The 22,810-nt window shown below is 36.1% G+C and overlaps 1 protein-coding gene across 1 annotated transcript in view; it reads right to left on the bottom strand.

Moving 5' to 3' along the window:
- LOC149798778 (tyrosine-protein kinase Fyn-like) overlaps nucleotides 1-22,810 on the bottom strand; it is a 193,810-nt gene that overhangs the window by 113,334 nt on the left and 57,666 nt on the right. Inside the window, exon 2 of the mRNA XM_089957649.1 lies at nucleotides 12,782-12,915. Coding sequence (XP_089813775.1) covers nucleotides 12,782-12,915 — 134 coding nt within the window. The remainder of the gene's footprint in view (nucleotides 1-12,781; nucleotides 12,916-22,810) is intronic.

Raw genomic sequence — 22,810 nt, 5'->3', positions numbered from 1 at the left:
AGATCTGATTAGATTAACAGATGGGCAACCCTTATGTATAACACTAAAGATCTTATTACAGTAACAAATAGTCAACCCTCATGCATTGCCGGCCTTTGGCCAGTTGGACCGATAATCGGAAACCGCGCTCACAGGGGCCTCGCGCGTTAGCAATATTTAAAAATATATCTATGGAAAGAAAGTAATTTGAAAGCGATGGAAGAAAGTTTTGAGTTCAATATTATATAAAACTTGTTTTAAAGTTTATTTTCAAATGCAGTGCTGACAGGGGGCCCCGCGCGTAAATCCAGGGGGCCCTGTCAAAATGATCCAAATCGGGCCCCGCATTTGCTAAGGCCTTTATTGACTTTATGTATAACACTGATGATCTTATTACAGTAACGGATGGGCAACCCTAATGTATAACACTAAAGATTTTATTACATTACTAGATGGGCAACCCCTACCTATAATACTAAAGATCTTATTACAGTAACGGATGGGCAACCCTAATGTATAACACTAAAGATTTTATTACATTACTAGATGGGCAACCCCTACCTATAATACTAAAGATCTTATTACAGTAACAGTTGTATAACACTAAAGATCTTATTACAATAACAGATGGGCATCATGTACGTGTAACACTAAAGATCTTATTAAAGTAAATATGGGAGACCCTTACGAAAAACGCTAAAGTTATTACAGTAACGGATGGGCAACTCTAATGTACAACTGTTATGAATATTTGATTTAATTTATATTTGATTTAATTTAATTGTTTGTTGGTTGTTTTTTTTATTATTTTTTAATTCCATTACATGCTATTGTAATGTACCTTTATTTACTGGATTTGACATTTTCCAGAATACAATATGACCTGACTTTTTTTTCTCTGTAAATACTAATAAAAGAAACTTTGGATCAAATGCTGACCTAGTTCCTGACCTTGATTCAGAATCAGTAAGAGATGAAGTAAACAACTTTTTATTTTATTTGTTTTATTCTTTGTTACAGTAGATTCATAAAGTGAAATCGAGGGCATACTGGGAGTACGTGATGTTAGGCATGTAAAGCTTCTATGTTACTCTAGAAACTTGATCAAGTGACCCTGATACGGGAATCTGTTTTGCGTCTTAAATTAGTGTATAACTCTTTTCTATAGAGAATTTAGTCAGCTGGGCTATAAACCACTGACACTTAATGGTGTTTTGTCGTGACCAGTTTGAGTCGAAATTCTATTTTAAGGAATTATGAATTCTTTTCCCAGGAAATATTTAAGTGCTCAAACAGAATTCTTGGACAAAGACATTTTTTGAAATTTTATACGGAATTCAAAACTGGAATATTATTTTCTGTGGTTCAACAAGGAACTGTTGACACTTTAGGACAACACTGACTACTGCATAGGTCATCGTCCTCCATCTTGGATTTTTTTTAATCAGGACTCCAACTCAGTTTCATTAGGACATTTCATTAATTTTTTTAATTTTTGGATTATTCTTGGATTTTTTATTTGATTCGTAGAACCATAAGTAAGTTCTTTTATCTCATTTTTACCTTGTTTTCTAGGGACATAAAGTATTTGTTAAATTTTATAAAGCTTGTTGTTTTTCACTCTTTTCTTGTTACTGTTTTAAAGAGCATAAAACGTAACAAAGAAAACTGGGTCGCTCGTCTTTTGGATATATGAATTTTGGCTAACATATTTCAGACAACTTTGTTTTTGAAATTTAAATTTCCCCAAGTTTTTTAAAATTTTTAAATCCCATGTATTATTTATCATTTTTGAATTTTCTGTGTGAAATCAACAGACTTTTTTTTTACAAGGTCATCAAAAGTGGATATCTATCTTTCAAATCCTACCCATGAACAATTAGACCTTTTGAAAAAAGATGAATTGATTCAACTTTCCAGAAAATATTATATTTCTGAGGCAGAAGCTTCCTTAACGAAGCAAGAAATAAAAATATTTTGATCCAGTATTTGGTAGAAAAGAGGGTTTTGGATAAAAGTGTTTTGTTTCGATCAGTAAGTCTATATCAGACTCTGGCATAAAAGTAAAGGAATTAAAATTAAAATACAAGATGGATTAGAGTAAAGGAAGCTGGAATTTCAGAAAGGTAAAGAAGAAAAACAAATGAAGTTGCAACTGTAAGAACGAGAAAGAAAGACAAATGCAGTTACAGGAAGAACAAATGCAAATGCAATTAGATAAGGAAGAAAGACAAATGCATTTACAAAAAGAACAAATGCAATTAGAAAAGGAAGAGAGAGTGTGTGTGTGTATGTGTGCGAGAGAGAGAGAGAGAGAGAGAGAGAGAGAGAGAGAGATGCAAATGCAAAGAGAGAAGGAAGAGAGGGAATTTCAACTTAGAATAAAAGAAATGGAGCTGGCAAGTGAAAAGCACATTCCCACTTCACATTCAAATTCAAGCTTTGATGTCACTAAGAATATTAAATTAGTACCTCCTTTTCTGAAAGAATGATGTAGACAAATAATTTCCTTATTTTGCAAAAGTTGTTGAAAATTTCGAATGACCAAGGCAGCATTGGACTTAATTATAACATTGTGCACTTTATGGCAAAGCCCGATATATATATATATATATATATATATATATATATATATATATATATATATATATATATATATATATATATATGCATCCTTGTCAGTAAAAAACAGTGCTGACTATTATTTGGTGAAGGAATGCATTTTAAAGGGATATGAGTTAGTCCCTTAGGCTTATATGCAAAAATTCAGAAACTATAAAAAGAAGCTGGACAACTCATGTTGAATTTGCAAGAGAAAAAGAGCAGATATTTGTTAGATGGTGTTTATCCAAGAGAGTTGATCAAGATTATGAAAGTCGCCGACAACTTGTGTTACTTGAAGAGTGTAAAAACTGTGTCCATACTGACATTAAAACTTATTTTGATGAGCTTAAGGTCGAAACCTTGGAGAATGCTGCTCGTACTGCTTAAGAGTATTCCTAAGCTCATGAAGTTATTTTTGTAAATAAGACTTCCACTAAGCTGTCTTCTGGCAGAAAAGTATTTCAGCCTAACACAAGCCCTTCTAAATCTCAATCTGGCACAACGTTTAAGAATCAGGCTTCTGATAAGCTTGATCAAAGATCCTTGTCTCTTCCTACGTTTACATATTGCAAGAGAAAAGGACACGTTATTTCTGATTGCTACAGATTGAAAAAAAAGCATCAGAATAAAGACAGACCTATTCCAAATGCTCTTATTTCTAAGAAGTCAAGGTCACGGTCATGTATTGAAGGCAAAACATTTGTTGGGTCTAATAAACGCCAGTCTGATTTTATTATGGCGAATTATGAACCATTCATGTCGACGGGTTCTATATCACTCTTGGGTGATTCGGCCAATCACACCTCTATTAAAGTTTTAAGGGACAGGGGAGCTTCGCAAAGTCTTTTATTATCAGGTACGTTGCCTTTTTCTGAGAAGTCCTCTTCTAATGAGAGTGTTCTTATTCAGGGAAGAGAGTGCGGCTTTGTTAATGTTCCTCTCCATTGTGTAAATTTGTCATCAGACTTAGTCTCAGGACCCGTGACAGTCGGAACAGCTCTGCTTTACCCGTTGAGGGCATTCATTTATTACTAGGCAACGACCTAGCTGGAGATAAGGTTGTGGTTAATCCACTTGTAACTGACAAGCCTTAACTAGATCGGAAAGTCGATCCAATTGAAAAAGAATTCCCTGACTTATACCCAGCGTGTGCAGTAACTAGAGCTATGGCAAAGAAAGCTCATGAGAATGATGTTGATCAGGAAAGTATTCCTTTAGCTGACACATGTATTGGTCCGGCTTTTGATGAGGCCACCTTCACTCCTTATTTGGATCAATCAAAATGTATTAATCACAGAGATCCTCTTTTAACTACTCATCCTCTTTATTCTAATCAGGGTGACAAACGACAATCACTTGTCGTCGAAGAGGAAAAATAGCCTGAGATCTCATGTTTGTTTCAAAGGGCCATTAGTGAAACTGAAGCCACTGAAGTACCTGTCTGTTATTTCATTAAAATGGGATTCTTATGAGAAAATGGAGACCTCCCGAGGTACTTGCTGGTGACGAGTGGTCAGTGAATTATCAAGTTGTATTTCCAAAATCTTACATACAGGAAATTCTTATTCTGACCCATGAAATTCCTTTGGCTGGTCATTTAGGGATTAATACGACTTATCACAAGATCTTGAATCACTTCTATTGGACAAAAATCAAACGTGATGTTTATAAATACTGCAAATCTTGTCACACTTGTCAAATGGTAGGAAAACCCAATCAGAAGGTACCTAAGGCTCATCTGCAACCTATTCCTGCATTTTAGGATCCATTTAGCAGACTAATGGTAGATTGTGTTGGTCCCTTACCTAAGACCAAGTCAGGTAACCAATACTTGATGACTATAATGTGTGCGTGAACAAGGTTCGCAGAGGCGATTCCTTTGAGGAATATTAAATCTAAAACAATAGTACAAGCTTTAATAAAGTTTATTTTACTCAATTTGGCCTTCCAAAATCTGTCGACTCGGGTCAAGGGTAAAATTTTAGGTCTGGGATTCTCCAGCCAATTATGCATGAATTTGATAACCAGCAATTCGAGTCAAAAGTGAAATTATGGTCTGACAGAACTACAACGGAGAGAACTTTGAGTCTGGTAACAGAGTTATGTCTCTCTTGCTCATTCTTCAAAGTTTTCTTCAGAGTACGTATTACGGCATTTACAAAGTTAAGAAGAAAATTAATGAGTTAAATTATAGTAATAGCACACCTGTGATCTAAATAAATTAAAGGAGTGCCAGTATATTGAGAGAGACAGCCAGGTTAAACATGCATTTCATTTAGTTGTACCTCTCCCACTAGATGACGATTTAAGTGAAGGAATAGTACCGAGCTTTACTGATTTTGGAGTGACAAATCTTCGGAATTCAGAAATCATGAATGATCTGGACCAGAAAAATTCACAGTTGCAACAGCAAGAAAGAAATGAACTTAAACAGTTATTATTTGAATACGAGCACTTATTTCCAGATATTCCTATAATAACAAATAAAATTTTCCATGACGTGGAAATTGTAAATTCCATACCTGTGAAACAACACCCGTACAGGATGAACCCTCTCAAAAAGGAATACTTGGAGAACAAAATCAGTATTTGCTTGAGAATGATTTCATAGAGCCCAGTTAAAGAGATTGGATTTCACCATATATAATTGTTCCGAAACCAGATAAATCTTTCCGTATGTGTACCGATTATAGGAAGGTGAAGAGTGTGACAAAAACAGATTGATTCCCATTATCAAGAATCCATGACTGCATTGATAAAATTGGAAATGCCAAGAATGTCACCAAATTTGACCTTCTGAAAGCGTTTTGGCAAGTTCACCGACGGAAAGAGCAAAGGAAATTTCGGCATTCGTGACTCCAGATGGACTTTATCAATATAAAGTGATGATGTTTGGAATGATGAATTCACCAAGTACTTTTCAACGTCTAATGAATGTGATTACCTCTGGTCTTGATAACTGTGATGCTTACATCTATGATGTTATCATCTACAACGACACCTGGAAAGAACATTTAGCGACAATTCGGAATTTATGTGACAGACTCACTGATGGAAGTTTGACAATTAATTTATCCAAACGTGAGCTCTGCAGTGCTAGTGTAACATTTTTAGGACATATTGTGAGACACGGACAAGTTAAACCTATAGATGCTAAGGTCAAGGCTATCTCTGAATTCCCTGGGCCTGTTAGTAAAAAGCAACTGATGCGATTTTTAGGTATGGCTGGATACTATCGGAAATTTGTTCCAATTTTTCCATTATTGCTGAATCCCTGACAAATTTATTGAGCAAGAAAAATAAGTTTCTTTGGACTGATAAATGTCAGGAGGCTTTTGATAAGTTAAAAGCAATACTTAAAAGCTCGCCAGTTCTTACAGCTCCCGATTTCAGCCAATCATTTAAATTGTCTGTTGATGAAAGTGATGTTGGGGTTGGAGCAGTTTTGATTCAAGAAGACGAAAATGGTGTTGATCATCCAGTGCGCTTTTTTTCTAAGAAATTAAATAAGCACCAAAGAAATTACCCAACAATCGACAAGGAATGTTTGGCTTTGGTATTGGCATTACAACATTTTGAAGTTTACATTAGTTCAGCTCCTTCTTTGATTATTGTGTTTAGTGATCACAACCCCCTTACTTTCATCGGCAAGATGAAAAATAAAAATCAAAGACTACTAAGGTAGATTTTTTTTTTGTTACAGGAATATAATATTGGCATTAGGCACATCAAGGGAAAATATAATTTAATAGCAGATGTACTTTCCGGTGTATAGAAATGTATTATTTTATGTACACTTTGTATAATTCATAAGAGTTCTTCCTATGTTCATTTTTTAAACCTCATGTATAATTAATCTATGGAAGAAGGAAAGCCTTTTTATATAAATCTTTCTTTTTCTTTATGGGGGAGTATTATGTATATTTGATTTAATTTATATTTGATTTGATTTAATTTAATTGTTTGCTTGTCAGTTTCATTTTTCTTATTTTCATTACATGCTATTGTAATGTAACTGTATTTACTGGATTTCACATTTTCCATAAATTAGTTTGACCTGACTTTTTTGTTTTTCGTAAACACTAATAATATAAACTTTGTATCTAATGCTGACCTAGTTCCTGACCTTGATTCAGAATCAGTAAGAGATGAAGCAAACAACTTTTTGTTGTTGCTCTTTCTTAGAGTAAATTCATTGAGTGAAGTCGAGGCCATACTGGGAGTACGTGATGTTAGGCATGTACAGCTTCTATGTTATTCTAGAAACATGATCATATGACCCTCATACGGGAATCTGTTTTGCGTCTTAAATTAGTGTATAACTCTTTTCTATAGAGAATTTAGTCAGCCAGACTTTAAACCATTGACACTTAAAGGTGTTTTGTTGTGACCAGTTTGAGTTGAAATTATATTTAATGGAATTATGAATTCTTTTCCCTGGAAATATTTAAGTGCTCATAGATAATTCTTGGACAAAGACATTTATTTAAATTTTATTTGCAATTCAAAACTGGAATATTATTTTTTGTGGTTCAACAAGGAACTGTTGACACATCAGGACAACACTGATTACTGCATACGTCATCGTCTTCCATCTTGGATTTTTTTTATCAGGACTCCAACTCAGTTTCATTAGGGCATTTTATTACTAGGACTTCTATTTTTTAATTCTTGGATTATTTTTGGATTTGATTCGTAGAACCGTAAGTTCTTTTTCTTATTTTTACCTTGTTTTCTAGGGAAAAAAATATTTTTAAATTTTACAAAGCTTGTTGTCTTCGCTCCTTTCTTGTTACTGTTTTAAAGAGCCTAAACGTAACATAACACTAAAGATCCTATTATAGTAACAGATGGAAAACTCTTATGTATAAAACTAGAGATCTTATTATATTAACGGATCGGTTATCCTTATGTATAACACTAGAGATCTTATTACATTAACGGATCTGTTATCCTTATGTATAACACTAGAGATCTTATTACATTAACGGATCGGTTATCCTTATGTATAACACTAAAGTTATTACAGTAACAGATGGACAACCCTTCTGTATAGCACTAAAAATCGTATTACGGTAACAGATGCACAACCCTTATGTATAACACTAAAGATCGTATTATAATAACAGATTGACAACTCTTACGTATAACAATAAAGATTGTAGTATAGTAACAGATGGGTTATATGTATAATACTAAAGTTCTTTTTACAGTAACGGATGGGCAAACCTTATGTATAGCACCAAAGATCGTATTTTAGAAACAGATGGGCAACCCTTATATAAAACTTTCGAAGCCCATATGAATGCATGATTGAATAATAATTGTAACGCACGCTGGGCTGCTCAACTTGGCCTCTTTGAGTTACAATTTATTTAGTGTTCACTTACATGTTCGCAGCATAAATCTTAAGGTCCTGTCGAGGTACATACAACAGTGTTAAGAAAGGTCATATCGAGGTACCCACATAAGTGTTTAGAAAAGTAATATCGGACTATCTCCATTAGTGCTTGGAAATAATTTGTTGAGGTACCCAAATTAGTGTTTATAAAAAGTCCTGCCTAAATAGTCATTTAAATGTTTACAAGTCCCGTCGAGGTACCCACTTAGGTGTTTATAAACGTCCTGATGCGGTAACTACATTAGTACGTAGAAAGATCTTGTCGAGGTACCCACATTAGTGTTTATAAAAGTCCTGTCAGAGTAGTCAAATAAATGTTTACAAGTTCCGCCGAGGTACCCACTTTAGTCTTTATTAAACGTTCTGCCGAGGTAACCACATTAGTGTTTAGAAAAGTCTTGTCGACGTATCCACATTAGTGTTTATAAAAGTCCTGTCTATGTATCCACACCAGTGTTGAGAAAAGCCCTTTCCACGTAACCACATTAATGTTTAGAAAGGTCCTATCGATGTTTCCACATTAGTGTTTATAAAAGTTCTGTCAAGGTACCCACATTAGCATTCAGAAAGGTCTGCAAAGTTCAACGTACATTGGTAGCAAATGTCCAAGATGCGTGATGAAAGCTTTTTACATTTTCATTGCAACATTATATTTTGACTACACATTCTAACGTTATTTTGTTTTTGTTTATTTGTTGTGTTTTTTTCTCCACGAAAACTAGTAATCGTGACGATAGGAAATATATCTTTAAATATATAATTTATAACTTTATCACTTGCGGTTCACTTGTAAAAAAAAAAGTCTGCTAAGTGCTATCTCAGGTGCAAAGAGCGAAACAAATAGCTTGTATTGTGATCCCTACCTCCACGCATTACTGTAAATCGCAAAAGTGTGAAGAGCAAAAAGTGTTGGTTTGGACCGAGAAGAAACTGATGCCTTATTCTAGGTATCGAACTGTTGCCACGTGGTGCATACAAGCCATTAACTATGGAGTGTATCAAAAAAAGATTGATGTGCCAAATCAGCAAAGGTAAAACTAAAATAGATTACTTCACTGTTGGAAATACTAATAATATATCCCAAATTATATATATATATATATATATATATATATATATATATATATATATATATATATATATATATATATATATATATATAATGACATAAAAAACCGGTATTTATGAGAAGTTCTTTAGACTAAGCCACCCATGTAAAAAGAGTTTCAAGTTGTTTAAACTTCTGGGCTGGAATGCGGAATTTTCATCTCAAGTGGTTTGATGACATATTTGATGAATGTAAAACCGCCAAGGAGTTCTCCAATACCGCACACACTCATTTATTACTCATATCAATCCGCACATGGATCAGACAGGTTTCATGGGCTAATAATGTTGTCTGTCTGTCTGTTTGTCTTTCTGCATCAGTAACGGATCATGATACAGCAATCAATGAAACATGATTTCTGGCTATCATAAGGCACACGACATGTCATCAAAAGTGATTTCTGACTATCATTTGAAGCGTTTCATCAAGTATGATCTCTGGCTGTATCATGTGTCATAGGACATGTCATCAAACAATATTTCTGGCTGCATCTTTTGACACAGGACATGTAATCAAACATGATTTCTAACTATCATTCAGCACAGGACATGTCATCAAACATGATTTCTGACTTTCATTTGACACGTTTCATCGAGCATGATTCTTGGCTGTATCGTTTGACACAGGACATGCTATCAAACATGATTTCTAGCTGTATCATTTCATACAGGAAATGTCATCAAACATGATTTCTGGTTACATCATTTGACATAGTACGTCATAAAAAATGACGCCTGGATTTATCGTTTGACAAGTCATCAAACTCGATGCCGTTTTACAGGGTATCTTAGTGTAGCATACACTCTACAGGCACACAACGTAACACGAGCAAATAGACATATTTATCGCGAATTCCGAATATATTTTTTTCGATTCTTAAGTTTTTCTGTCTATCTTGCTGGGGTACACTTCGGTCTGTTTGTATGTTTTACCGTCTATCCCTCTGTTTGCGTCACTCTTTTGACTGTCTGCACATCTGTTCGCCCGGTTTGTCTGATAACAATTCTTTTATTTCCCGAAAACCTATAAGGATCAACTACTACTTGAAAAAGAAAGCCAACAAGGTAAATCTCACGACAAGGCGTACAGCTTCGACAGAAGTCCAGCTGCGTGTGTTTTTGAGCCAGCCGTGTCGACTCTGAGCCAGCCCTGTCGATTATGAGCCAGCCGTGTCGATTTTGAGATTACTGCTTGGAGTTGGCAGCAAATTAACAAGACTTAGTTATGGCTATCTCTTTCCAAAAAACCATCCCCCACCCCTTCACCACCCCACCCCTACCACCAACCAAATGTAGATGATCCAGAATGTTGTGTTATTCATATCGTAAACAAAATAATATTACATAATTATTTTGTATACAAATAGCTTAAGAAAACCAAGCTGTAAACAAAATAACTTTACACTCATAGTGTAAGCAAAATAACATAACAAAATCAAATCAAAACAAATTAAGATAATTTCACTGGAGGTACTCATATTTTTTGCACCAAGAATCTAAATAATCCTCGTTTGGGGTGAAATAATAATAATAATAATAATAATAATAATAATAATAATAATAATAAGCATTCCTTCTCTACAGCAAAAACTAGAAATTGTAGTAAACAATGAAAACTTAGTCACCTGACTTAAACTTGAGTGAAAATTGATGTAGCTGATTTGGCATCACAAAACAATCATATTATCATTATCGTCGTTGTTGTCGTCGTCATGTCGCAATTTGACAGTATGTATAATCTATTTCCGCTCTCTCCCAAACACACAATACACTTTTCGTGTTATGTGTGTGTGTATATATATGTGTGTGTGTGAGTTTGTGTGTGTACATTTGTCAACAAAACACAAAATTACTGAAGTTCATTGCCAAGAATATTTTTTTTCACTGAAGTTCGTAATATACTGTTGAGATAAATAAACATGCGCTAAATTTCGTCTGAGCGAGATTTACAAAATGAAAACATTATTCAACGTAACGAAGTGCGTTGAAATATGTTAAGAACTATAAATTCCACTGTAGCTACAGTGAAAGAAAGGGCTATCGAAGAAATTCGTGGCGGGGGGGGGGGGGGGGGTAAGGGGGCAAAATTACACGCTTTGTATTATTAGAAATGATTTTATTTTCTGCTTAAAATATGCATCGCTTGCGAATGACGTGACCTAGAACCATAACCTCGTGATCACCCCAACACTTGGTATGTTCTGCTAAACATATGTGCCAAACCCGATATTAATCTGTTTTGGAAAGAAAAGATAAAACACTTCATAATTTTTCGATAGTTTAGCCCCCAAACGCTAAAATTAATTCACCATAAACTGTAACATGTGACCGCTAACATTATCCATGATTCCCAAGTATGAGTCCAGATCAAAGTCTGAAAGATACCCATGAATACACAACATAAGCTTTTCTTCACAAAAACACTAACCAAGTAACCAATGTGAACTTTACCTTTGAACTAGTGACTTCTACGTTCTTTAAGTTCTTGTATATCGCGTTGTAAATGTATGTGAATTGTTTGCTGACTATTCGTCATTGACAATATTCAGTACTGATACCAATTCGTCACTGGCAATAGTCAATATTGATGCCTATTCGTCATTGGCAATATTCAATACTGATACCAATTTGTCATTGGCAATAGTCAATATTGATACCTATTCGTCATTGGCAATAGTCAATATTGATACCTATTCGTCATTGGGAATAGTCAATACTGATACCAATTCGTCATTGGCAATAGTCACTATTGACACATGTGACATAAACCATACCCATTAACCCACCCACCCACCCGAAACCCCTTTTAAGATCTTTAGTCTCTTAGGAAGTTCATTTTCCAAGATGAAAGTTGATGATAGTCAACCGTTAGAAAAAGGTGATACTGGCCTTAAATTTCTATATCCAAAAGTAAACACCAGACTGACGGACGGATATACATCCAGACCGCTATGCCAGCCGTACAAAAAGCAAGAAGAGTCTTCCCACGCCAGCCGTACAAAAAAGAGACAGCTGTTCAGAAAGCAAGAAGAGCTAGCCTATTCCAGCCGTACATATACAAAAACTAAGACCCGACAATAAATTTAAGTACAAACTATCTTACACTGAATTTATCAAAATTATACTTTTTACAAGCAATGTTTGTTTATGTGAGAGTCTCTGTTCGACCAACGTGGGTATGTGGGGTTCTTTTTAGGGTCTTCCTAGGTTCTTCATCAACCAAATATACTGGCGGCCGTATGATGTGATGAAAAATATCGCTAAACCCAGCAAAACTAAACCATATTTGTCGTCTTACATCCCGGTGAATTAAGATCTCCCGAATTTTAGAAAACACAAAGCTAAGCAATATTTGATATTTATAACTGACACATTAATTGTGTCCTTATACATAATAAATTGTTTACGTAAAATGTTTGATGCTCTGTCAAATGTAGTTCATCACGTTCAAGGTTGTTTACGTATACAACATTCTTTTAAATGTTTCAAATATAGCACGCTTTTCGCGTTGTAGTTCTTACAGGTAATAAAAACGAAAACGAAAATGATGTGTTGGTTTTGCACATGATTTACTCCGTTCATAACTACCCCACCCCACCCCACCTCTCTCTCTCTCTCTCTCTCTCTCTCTCTCTCGCACCATTGTACTTATGTGCTGTTAATGGCTAACGCAGACATAGTTTCTCTTACCTGGATAGAGTCTCTGTGTTCTGCGTCGCTCTGACCTGAAATTATTCATGTTCCCTGGAATGCTAGAAAAGGAGGCAAAAACCATCATGTTTGCAGAGGCGGCGGTGGAAGCGTTTTTGTTGGCCTCATCCCAACTGTAATGAGAGAACGAGAAACAGGTAATGATAATTACACTTTGATGACAGACTGAAGAAACAAATACTAAGAGAGGAAAAGAGAACAAACAATTAATCTATCTCACGTCTCGACATCTCTGCAATACTGTTGGATGTAGGTAAGAGCAGGTAATATTATTTCAATTATTTCTATCGGAGAAGTATTGCTTCTTTCCTTACCGATAGAGGCTGAGTCGGAAGTTGCCTCCCTTCCACTATATAGCTGCAACCGCAAACTTGCACAGACGAAGACTGCTCGTTCAAGGACATGATTTTAGCGCTTGTGTTCAAAAATATGTTTCTGCCTAAATTGCCAATCAGATGTTTTGGCGACTTTGTTTCAAATGATTTCTAAACTGGGATCCGTTTCTTTAGATCATAATCATGGTTACCAAACCACGTTTGAGAGTCACAACACTACAACACCTCTATGTCCGTATGCGAGGAAAGTAGGATTTATTTAAACTTTAGGTATTTTGTGTTCAACGATTACAGATGGTACACACTAGTACATCATGTTCTCAGTGTATTGTTCGGTTGAAGAGACGAGGCATTAGACTGTGATCTTAAAGTATTAAACATAATACCGAATTAAACATTTTTAAATGAAGACCGCAAAAGGATTTCGAAAGATGGATTTCTGCTGACACGGCAATATTCTGCTATTCTTTTCGCTAGAACTATCCACGTTTACATGCTTCTGTTCAAAATGTAATTTTTAGTGAAACAAATTTTCCGACACTGCCGCCGCAGCAGGCGAGGAACATCGGAGTTTGGTCTATTCAGCTTCAAGTCGCTGCAAACCGCACCTCGCTAGCTGAAGGTACAGAATGCGAAAATGCACTTGGAAGTTAACCCTAACTGGACTCGAACTTGAACAGTTTCTCATTCCAGCATCTCACTAGACACTGACCAAGAGAAAACGACTGGAGCTATATCGGGGCAATAACACACACACACACACACACACACACACACACACTTTAAGTGCAAGACTAGAGATTGAATTTGCTAATATGATAACGGCGTACAATGCTCTGATGAACACGAAACATCTGAACGCTCAGTCCATTGCTATACAGTTGATGATGATGAAGATGACGATAATGGCAATAACTTATGCTGGTGATGACGACGACATGGATGATGATGATATTATTATTATTATTATTGATAACAAGCTTAATGTATCCAGCCTCTTTTCATCCTGATATCTGAAGCAATCCTTTAACTCGGGTTCTCTTCTTTATCCGTAGGAGAAGGGAGTGAACAAGGAGTGCAAATTACCAGGGTATCACAATAACTAATAATAAGATATACTGACATATTAGGAAGAGATTTTATTTTCAGGTTCATGACTTATTATCCAAGGCATGGTAAACGTGGCACAACCAACACTTCTACTATTCGATGTCAAGTAATTCAACAATCGTCTTTTTAGTCATAACGAATTAATAGCATGATTTCAACTTCTAAGTATCCCCTAATATTGTACACTACTTGTTTTAAACGGATCATGACCTGCGTATGTGCATATGCACGTGTGAGAGGAGAGAGAGATAAAGCGACAGACAGACAGACAGACAGACATACAGAAAAGGGGATATAAGGTATATCCCTGCAGAATGACGTACAGAAAAGGAAAAGCTTTAATATCAGACGAGATTAAGTTCTCTGTTTCCTTTCCCTTCCTTTTTTTAAAAAATTCCATTCTTTAATGTGATCTTATCTAGTGTTATCATCGACAATATTATATCGTCGTCAGAGTTTGAACATAAGGTCCAGGAAAGATGGAATCCAATGGATTGGCGGTGAATGGTCACATTCATGGTATGCATTTTTTAAAAGTCTTTTTACGCACTTTTAGGACTTGACTGTCACTGAAAGCCCAGTTACCCAAATAAAACTATCAATTTATCATTAGATTGTGTACGTCAGTTAACCAGGTAATAAAGAACGTCCCTGCACATGCAGCAGTCAAATGTCCCAGGTAACAGTAATACTAAGACAACAGTGACATCCGTTGCGGGCGACACAAAAAATAATAGCTTTTTTAAATTAAGGAAAATTTACGAGAGAGAGAGAGAGAGAGAGAGAGAGAGATTCGCATCTGCTTCAACACCCACGCACACACATGCAAAGGAAAGTAATACCAAACACGAGTTTATCTGTTAATTATGGAGTCAGGATAATAACCTTGATTTTCTTTTCAACCGTTGATGAAACATAGATTGCACTACTTAAATATTATAAAACACGAGTTGCAGACAACAAAAGTTGAAAATTCAAACACTAAATTACTAGACGGTACGTGCTCTACAGTTACTTAGAACACACAAAAGTTCAAACAGTGGATAAATCCTGCTCGACTCAAAGCTGCAGCTAGTAAAGCAATCGCTGATCAAACAAGACGTACATTATTTAATCACAATGGTGATAGTGAATGAGTCTTACATTTTTTTAGCAGTAGACCTATGACTAGGGCAAACTTAACACACAGTCCCACAATTTCACCTAACAAAATTCAGTGATGACTCATATGCGATATGAAATAAGCGCTCCTAAAGCCAATCCTAGAGGTGTAAACATGATAATCATCCCCCCTCCACACAAAAAAAGAACTCTCAAAACCCGGATATCAGGCGATGCTTGAAGTTCACCTTTAATCCTCCATTCAATGTAATTAAAATAAATGACAGATAATGAGAATTTCGGCCACTAGAACATACATACAAGAGGGGAGTATCGGGGTCCCTAAATTTCTCCTTAAATTTGTCAATAAAAGGTAGCAAAATAATTGCTGCAAATAAAAGATAGAAAAAATATTTGTAAACAAAATGTAGAAAAATAAATGTTTTGAATAATAGGTAGAAAAATAATTGATATAAATGAAAGGTAGGAAAAGAAATTTTGTAAATAAAATGTAGAAATTTTTTGGGGTCCAATGTTAGATCTAACAGATATTTATTCTTTTTATTACTTGTCTTACCATTCTCATTACAAATACACACATACACCCACCCATCCGCATTCCTTTTGAATTTACTGGTAAGAAAGCGTTTGATTCTTTCGTCCTCGCAGATTTTTTTCTTTTCTTCTCAATACCAGCATACAAAGATAGACATAGAGAATAACAGAGTATTTGCTATCTGACAACATGGTGTGTTGTCCGACAGCATGATGGGCTATCCGACAGCATGGTGTGTTGTCTGACAGCATGGTGTTTTGTTCGACAGCATGTTGGGTTATCCGACAGCATGGTGAGCTATCCGACAGCATGGTGTGTTGTCCGACAGCACGGTATTTTGTCCGACAGCATGGTGGGTTATCCGACAGCATGTTGTGTTGTCCGAGAGGATGGTGTGTGACAGATGTGAAAGAAAACAGCTGTCATTAAAACAACCCTTATATGACAGATGTGAAACAAAACAGCTGTCATTAAAGCAACCCTTATGTCCCATATGTGACACATAGCAATAACATTAGTTATGATAATTTACGATGGTTCGTATATCTGACTTATGCAATTTTGAAAATACCTTGTTTACAAATGTCAGCAGTAATACAAGATTGATCGTGAACACAAAACAACGGTCCTGTTTATATGTGTCATCAATATTACAAGGTTGATCTTGAACACAGAACAAAGGGCTTTGTTTTCATGTGTCCGGAATAATACAAGGTCGATACTGAACACAAAACAAAGAGCCATGTTTTCGAGATCCAGAGTATTCCATTGCTTCTTGTCGCCAGTATTTTGGTAGAAAGGTATCCGTATACAACTTTACACAGTAATATAGAAATAATACACGGTCTGCCTTGTGGAAGCGTTTGCCGGAGCACGAGCAGACGAAGGAGAGTTTGAAAGATTTCAAAGTCATGCCCCAAGTGCTCCGGAAACGTTCACGCGCAGTAAGACGCATTTGATCTCCATTCTAAAACAATCAGTCACTAAATGCATAAATTGTATTTGAAATTAACAAACTGAAAAATTATTTTTCGCACGAAACAAAAATGTTCTCGAAAAGCACGTGCAATGCAATTCCAAGAACAGCTGACGTCGACATAACGTGTGCCTCAAGCCAGTATAAACTGGCTTGTTTGTGTAAGAATTCATATTTGAAGTATAACATACGCTAAAGTTTGGTGGACAAACTTTTCAATAACATAATATAACGGGTTATCCTACGTTCTAAATAAACTGAAATTATACAATATCGTCCATTTTCTCTGGCGTGTATATATTGTAATATCTGGAAGCTTTGGAATCTCCAGACTAGATCTTGAACACTCGGCGTTCTCCAGTATTGATTGTTGTTTTACATTTTCCCTTAGAAAATAAAATGATAATGAAATTGATAACTTCAAAGGGGGAGTATAATTTAACACACTGGAATACATTATCTCTGTCAGACGCAGTGTCTATCTGACGACAGAACAATTATTAAATCGGCTTCCTGCAACTAAGCAAACTTCTGATGGTTATACTCTTTACTACAAGACGTTCACATGAAAATAAGCGAGATCGAATTATTCAACGAAAATTCGTTCGTTGTCAGATTTTAACTTGGGAAAATTCAATTTTCTCTAAAATGTTTACTTAATTTTGTTTCCTGAATTTTACTGTGTGTGCAAGTGTTGGAATAGCAAACTAATTGTAGTTCTAGATTCAATCATAGGAATGTCCAGCCATTTACAGTTGTGACACAAGCGTATGAATCGTAAGCCAGTTGTAGACTCAAGAGTGAAATGGTAGGCCATTATAGCTGTAGACTCAAGCGTAGGAATGTTAAGCCAATTGGAGACTCAAGCGTAGGAATGTAAGTCAGTTATAGTGGAAAGAGAACATAAGTCCAGAAAATGAATGGAGGCCCTCCAGAGCGAGTGGATCAAATAAAGGGAGTAGAGATTCTTACGAGATTAAAGGCCAAAGGACTTCACATGTCCACAGTAAAAGGTCTGTAAAATGTAGGACAATGTCAATTCATACTGATCCCCAAAGATCGAAAAGAACTATTACCAGTGAGACGTATGGTCGCCATGGGGATACTATTGAGGATTTAACCGGCTCTACCAAAGAAACAGAGCGTAGATATTCTACTATCCATGTATCGGGTGTTCGGATTTAAATATCGATCAATGCTTTGATTGTAAAACTAGAGCTGAAGCTTAAGGCCACAGACTATGATCACACGATAGGAGCATATAAATCACATCCAGAAATTATAAACGGTCCGCGGTTACTTCAGATTCCGAAGGAAGATGAAACCAAAACCCCACAGTCATTTAACTGCACGGGATCTAGTAGTGTACATCTACCATGGCCCATGTTTCAAATCTGAACAGACCGGACAGACCGGACAAGCACCTTTCGACTCCAGCTCGTTGTACTCTCTAGACGAACCCCAAAACAATAATTATGCCCAGGCAACCAAAACAAACCAGCTAGACAAGAAGAAGAAAAAGAGAGAGATCAGAGAGACGGAGTAGACCAAGAAGTAACATACGTCGTAGACAAAACAAGAAATACAAAATGGAAACATGGAGAGAGATGCCGTAGAGCAACTCGGAGCAAACAGTACACCCCACCCACCCCCACACGCATAGAGGACAATAATATAAAGCTTCCCCGACCACGCCTACTGAAAAACCAACATGTACTAAATTTGTTACACCCCCAAAAACAGTTTAGACAATATGAAGAAAAGAAAACGTTGAGTGGCAAATACCGGGGACACTCAAACTTTTCCAAGTCTTACGAGAAATATGAATACCAGAGAGAACCGAAGAATGGCATATAGGGAGACATAATTAGTTAGAGAGAAAGAATAGAGAATAAAAACACCCCAAAATGCACAAGAAACCCAGAAGGAAACGAAGGTTAAGTTCAAAGCAGTGGCAGGAACTAAAATACTTAAAATAGAAGACTGAAAAGAAGAAATTGGAATGAGTAATATTGAAAATTTACAACAAAATGTTTGAAAAACAATATACAAAGGACACAAGGAAGAAGAATTTACGGAAAGATTGGGAGAAAATCCGGATGTTAAGAAAAAGGAGACATCTAAACTCAAGCAAAGTCAATAACATCAACAAACGAAGACAAAACAACTGAAACAGGATGTAAGGGGAACGAACAAAGACATATAACAGGAAAAGACCAACAAGAAATTAAAATGAAAACGAAATCAGCTAGTAAACAAAAAATGACCACAATCGAACTAAAACAATTGAAAAGAAGTATAATGCCAATTACTAAAATTGATAAAAGAAAAAGAAAAAAAACAAAAAACAATGGATATCATATTTCACAGTAAACAGAAAGTATCAAAGAAAAAGATATGCACTCGTTAGAAAGAGATTAAGCGATATGAAAGGAGAAAAAAAAAGATAGCACAGGGCAACTTGTTTACTCATTTCAGATCAAACCTATAACAAAGAATAGACACATATAGAAAACATCTGTTTTTAAGGGATGACTGCTATTATGGCATGCAACAAATATATGCACCGACCTTATAGCGTGGAAAACGTGCTTCTGGACAAATGTATGACAATATCTAGGAACAATAGATAAGACTAAATGATTACAAGGAGGCGATTTAAACCACATATTAACGGACTACGATGGAATTGGGAGCATAGAAGAGGAAAATGGAAAGGCAATATAAAATATTTGAACAGACAATGGAGATAACAAATTTTATATATGATATGTATTAAACGCTATGATTGCACACAACTAAATATTAAAGGGACTGGGTCAAAGAGATTCCATTCAGGAGGGAATGCTTAAAAATAAAAAAATAAAAACCATGTCCCATACTAAATGATGATATTACAAAAATAGATAAATGACAGGGAACTATGACCCATACTAAGTGAGGAATAATTACTGTAAAGGACAGGGAACTATGACCCATACTAAGTAAGAAATAATTACTGTAAAGGACAGGGAACTATGACCCATACTAAGTAAGAAATAATTACTGTAAAGGACAGGGAACTATGACTCGTAACAAGTATGGACTAATTACTGTAAAGGACAGGGAACTATGACCCGTACCAAGTAAGGAATAATTACTGTAAAGGACAGGGAACTATGAACCGTACTAAATAATGAGTGATGACATAAAGGACAGGGAACCATGACCCATACTAAGTACGAAATAATGACATAAAGAGCAGGGAACTATGACCCATACTAAGTATGGAGTGATGACATAAGGGACAGGGAACTATGACCCATACTAAGTAAGGAATAATTACTGTAAAGGACAGGGAACTATGACCCGTACCAAGTAAGAAATAATAACTGTAAAGGACAGGGAACTATGACCCGTAACAAGTAAGGAATAATTACTGTAAAGGACAGGGAACTATGACCCATACTAAGTAAGGAATAATTACTGTAAATGACAGGGAACTATGACCCATACTAAGTAAGGAATAATTACTGTAAAGAACAGGGAACTATGACAAATATTTAGTAAGGAATAATTACTGTAAATGACAGGGAACTATGACCCATACTAAGTAAGGAATAATTACTGTAAAGAACAGGGAACTATGATAAATACTTAGCAAGGAATAATTACTGCAAATGACAGGGAACTATGACCCATACTACGTATGGAGTGATGACATAAAGGACAGGGAACTTTGACCCATACTAAATATGGAGTGATGACATAAAGGACAAGGAACTATGACCCATACTAAGTACGGAATAATGACATAAAGAGCAGGGAACTATGACCCATACTAAGTATGGAGTGATGACATAAAGGACAGGGAACTGTGACCCATACTAAGTATGGAGTGATGACATAAAGGGCAGGGAACTATGACCCATACTAAGTATGGAGTGATGACATAAAGAGCAGGGAACTATGACCCATACTAAGTATGGAGTGATGACATAAAGGAAGGGAACTATGACCCATACTAAGTACGGAATAATGACATAAAGGGCAGGGAACTATGACCCATACTAAGTATGGAGTGATGACATAAAGAGCAGGGAACTATGACCCATACTAAGTACGGAATAATGACATAAAGGACAGGGAACTATGACCCATACTAAGTATGAAGTAATGACATAAAGGACAGGGAACTGTGACCCATACTAAGTATAGAGTGATGACATAAAGGGCAGGGAACTATGATCCATACTAAGTATGGAGTAATGACATAAAGGACAGGGAACTGTGACCCATACTAAGTATGGAATGATGACATAAAGGACAGGGAACTATGATCCATACTAAGTATGGAGTAATGACATAAAATACAGGGAACTTTGACCCATACTAAGTATGGAGTGATGACATAAAGGACAGGGAACTATGATCCATACTAAGTATGGAGTGATGACATAAAAGACAGGGAACTGTGACCCATACTAAGTATGCAGTGATGACACAAAGAGCAGGGAACTATGACCCATACTAAGTATGGAGTAATGACATAAAGGACAGGGAACTGTGACCCATACTAAATATGGAGTAATGACATAAAGGACAGGGAACTGTGACCCATACTAAGTATGGAGTGATGACATAAAGGGCAGGGAACTATGATCCATACTAAGTATGGAGTAATGACATAAAGGGCAGGAAACTATGACCCATACTAAGTATGGAGTGATGACATAAAAGACAGGGAACTATGACCCATACTAAGTATGGAGTGATGACATAAAAGACAGGGAACTATGACCCATACTAAGTATGGAATAATGACATAAAGGGCAGGGAACTATGATCCATACTAAGTATGGAGTGATGACATAAAAGACAGGGAACTATGACCCATACTAAGTATGGAGTGATGACATAAAGGGCAGGGAACTATGACCCATACTAAGTGTGGAGTGATGACATAAAGGGCATGGACCTATGACCCATACTAAGTATGGAGTGATGACATAAAGGACAGGGAACTATGATTCATACTAAGTATGGAGTGATGACATAAAAGACAGGGAACTGTGACCCATAATATGTACGGAATAATGACTGTAAAGGGCATGGAACTGTGACCCATACTAAATATGGAATGATGACCTTAAAGAGTCATGCTATGGAGCGGCAAGCGCAAAGGCCGTGTTTGCATGAGAGTTTAAAAAAAATGGTGATAACATAGTAAATCATACACAACCAGAACAAGAAACGGAGGGACGTAAGCATAAAAAAAACCAAGCGTATCCCATAACACACATATAAGCTAACACCGTAAAAAGAAAACCTCTTTTCTCTTATTTTTGTACCACCTGTTGAAGATCCAACAACGTTAATACCACGTTTGCCTTTAATTATGGGCTTATAATCACGACTAATAGAGACTGGAACGGAAGGGGAGGGGCAGTTCATTCCCATTAGGGGAGATGGCTGTCAGGGAAACTCCCACCGCTTTACAAGCTAGAAATGTCTCACATTTTAATGCATACATTAGCCATGCCCTCGTCACAACAAAATGCCACACCAAATCCATTACCCAAATTATCTGCTGTATTTTTCCTTTCATTTGGAAATACAAATGAAATAATGAAACTCTAAAAAGGATTTGATTGAAATAGGATGGTCCAAACAGAACATAATTAGGTAACAGTATCAAATACAACAATTACACCACAAAACTCGAGCAAACATGAAATGGACGGAAATATATGGATCCCAGGAATATAGTCCTTACTAACCTCTAAAATAGTAAAGGAAACCAGCCGTAAGGTTTATTGCCTTAGGAAGTGAGTACAAGTCACTTTTCCAAAATAAAAGTTTAGGTCAGTGGACGGAGTGAAAGGAAACATGGAAACAGGAATCTAAACAAGTACATCCTCCCCAAAAAGGCAAGAGAAAGCCAAATCCAG

This window comes from Sinohyriopsis cumingii, chromosome 5, assembly GCF_028554795.1.
Source record: "Sinohyriopsis cumingii isolate HCF-2022 chromosome 5, ASM2855479v2, whole genome shotgun sequence".
NCBI lineage: Eukaryota > Metazoa > Mollusca > Bivalvia > Unionida > Unionidae > Sinohyriopsis > Sinohyriopsis cumingii.
This window is presented reverse-complemented; position numbering and strand designations above follow the sequence as displayed.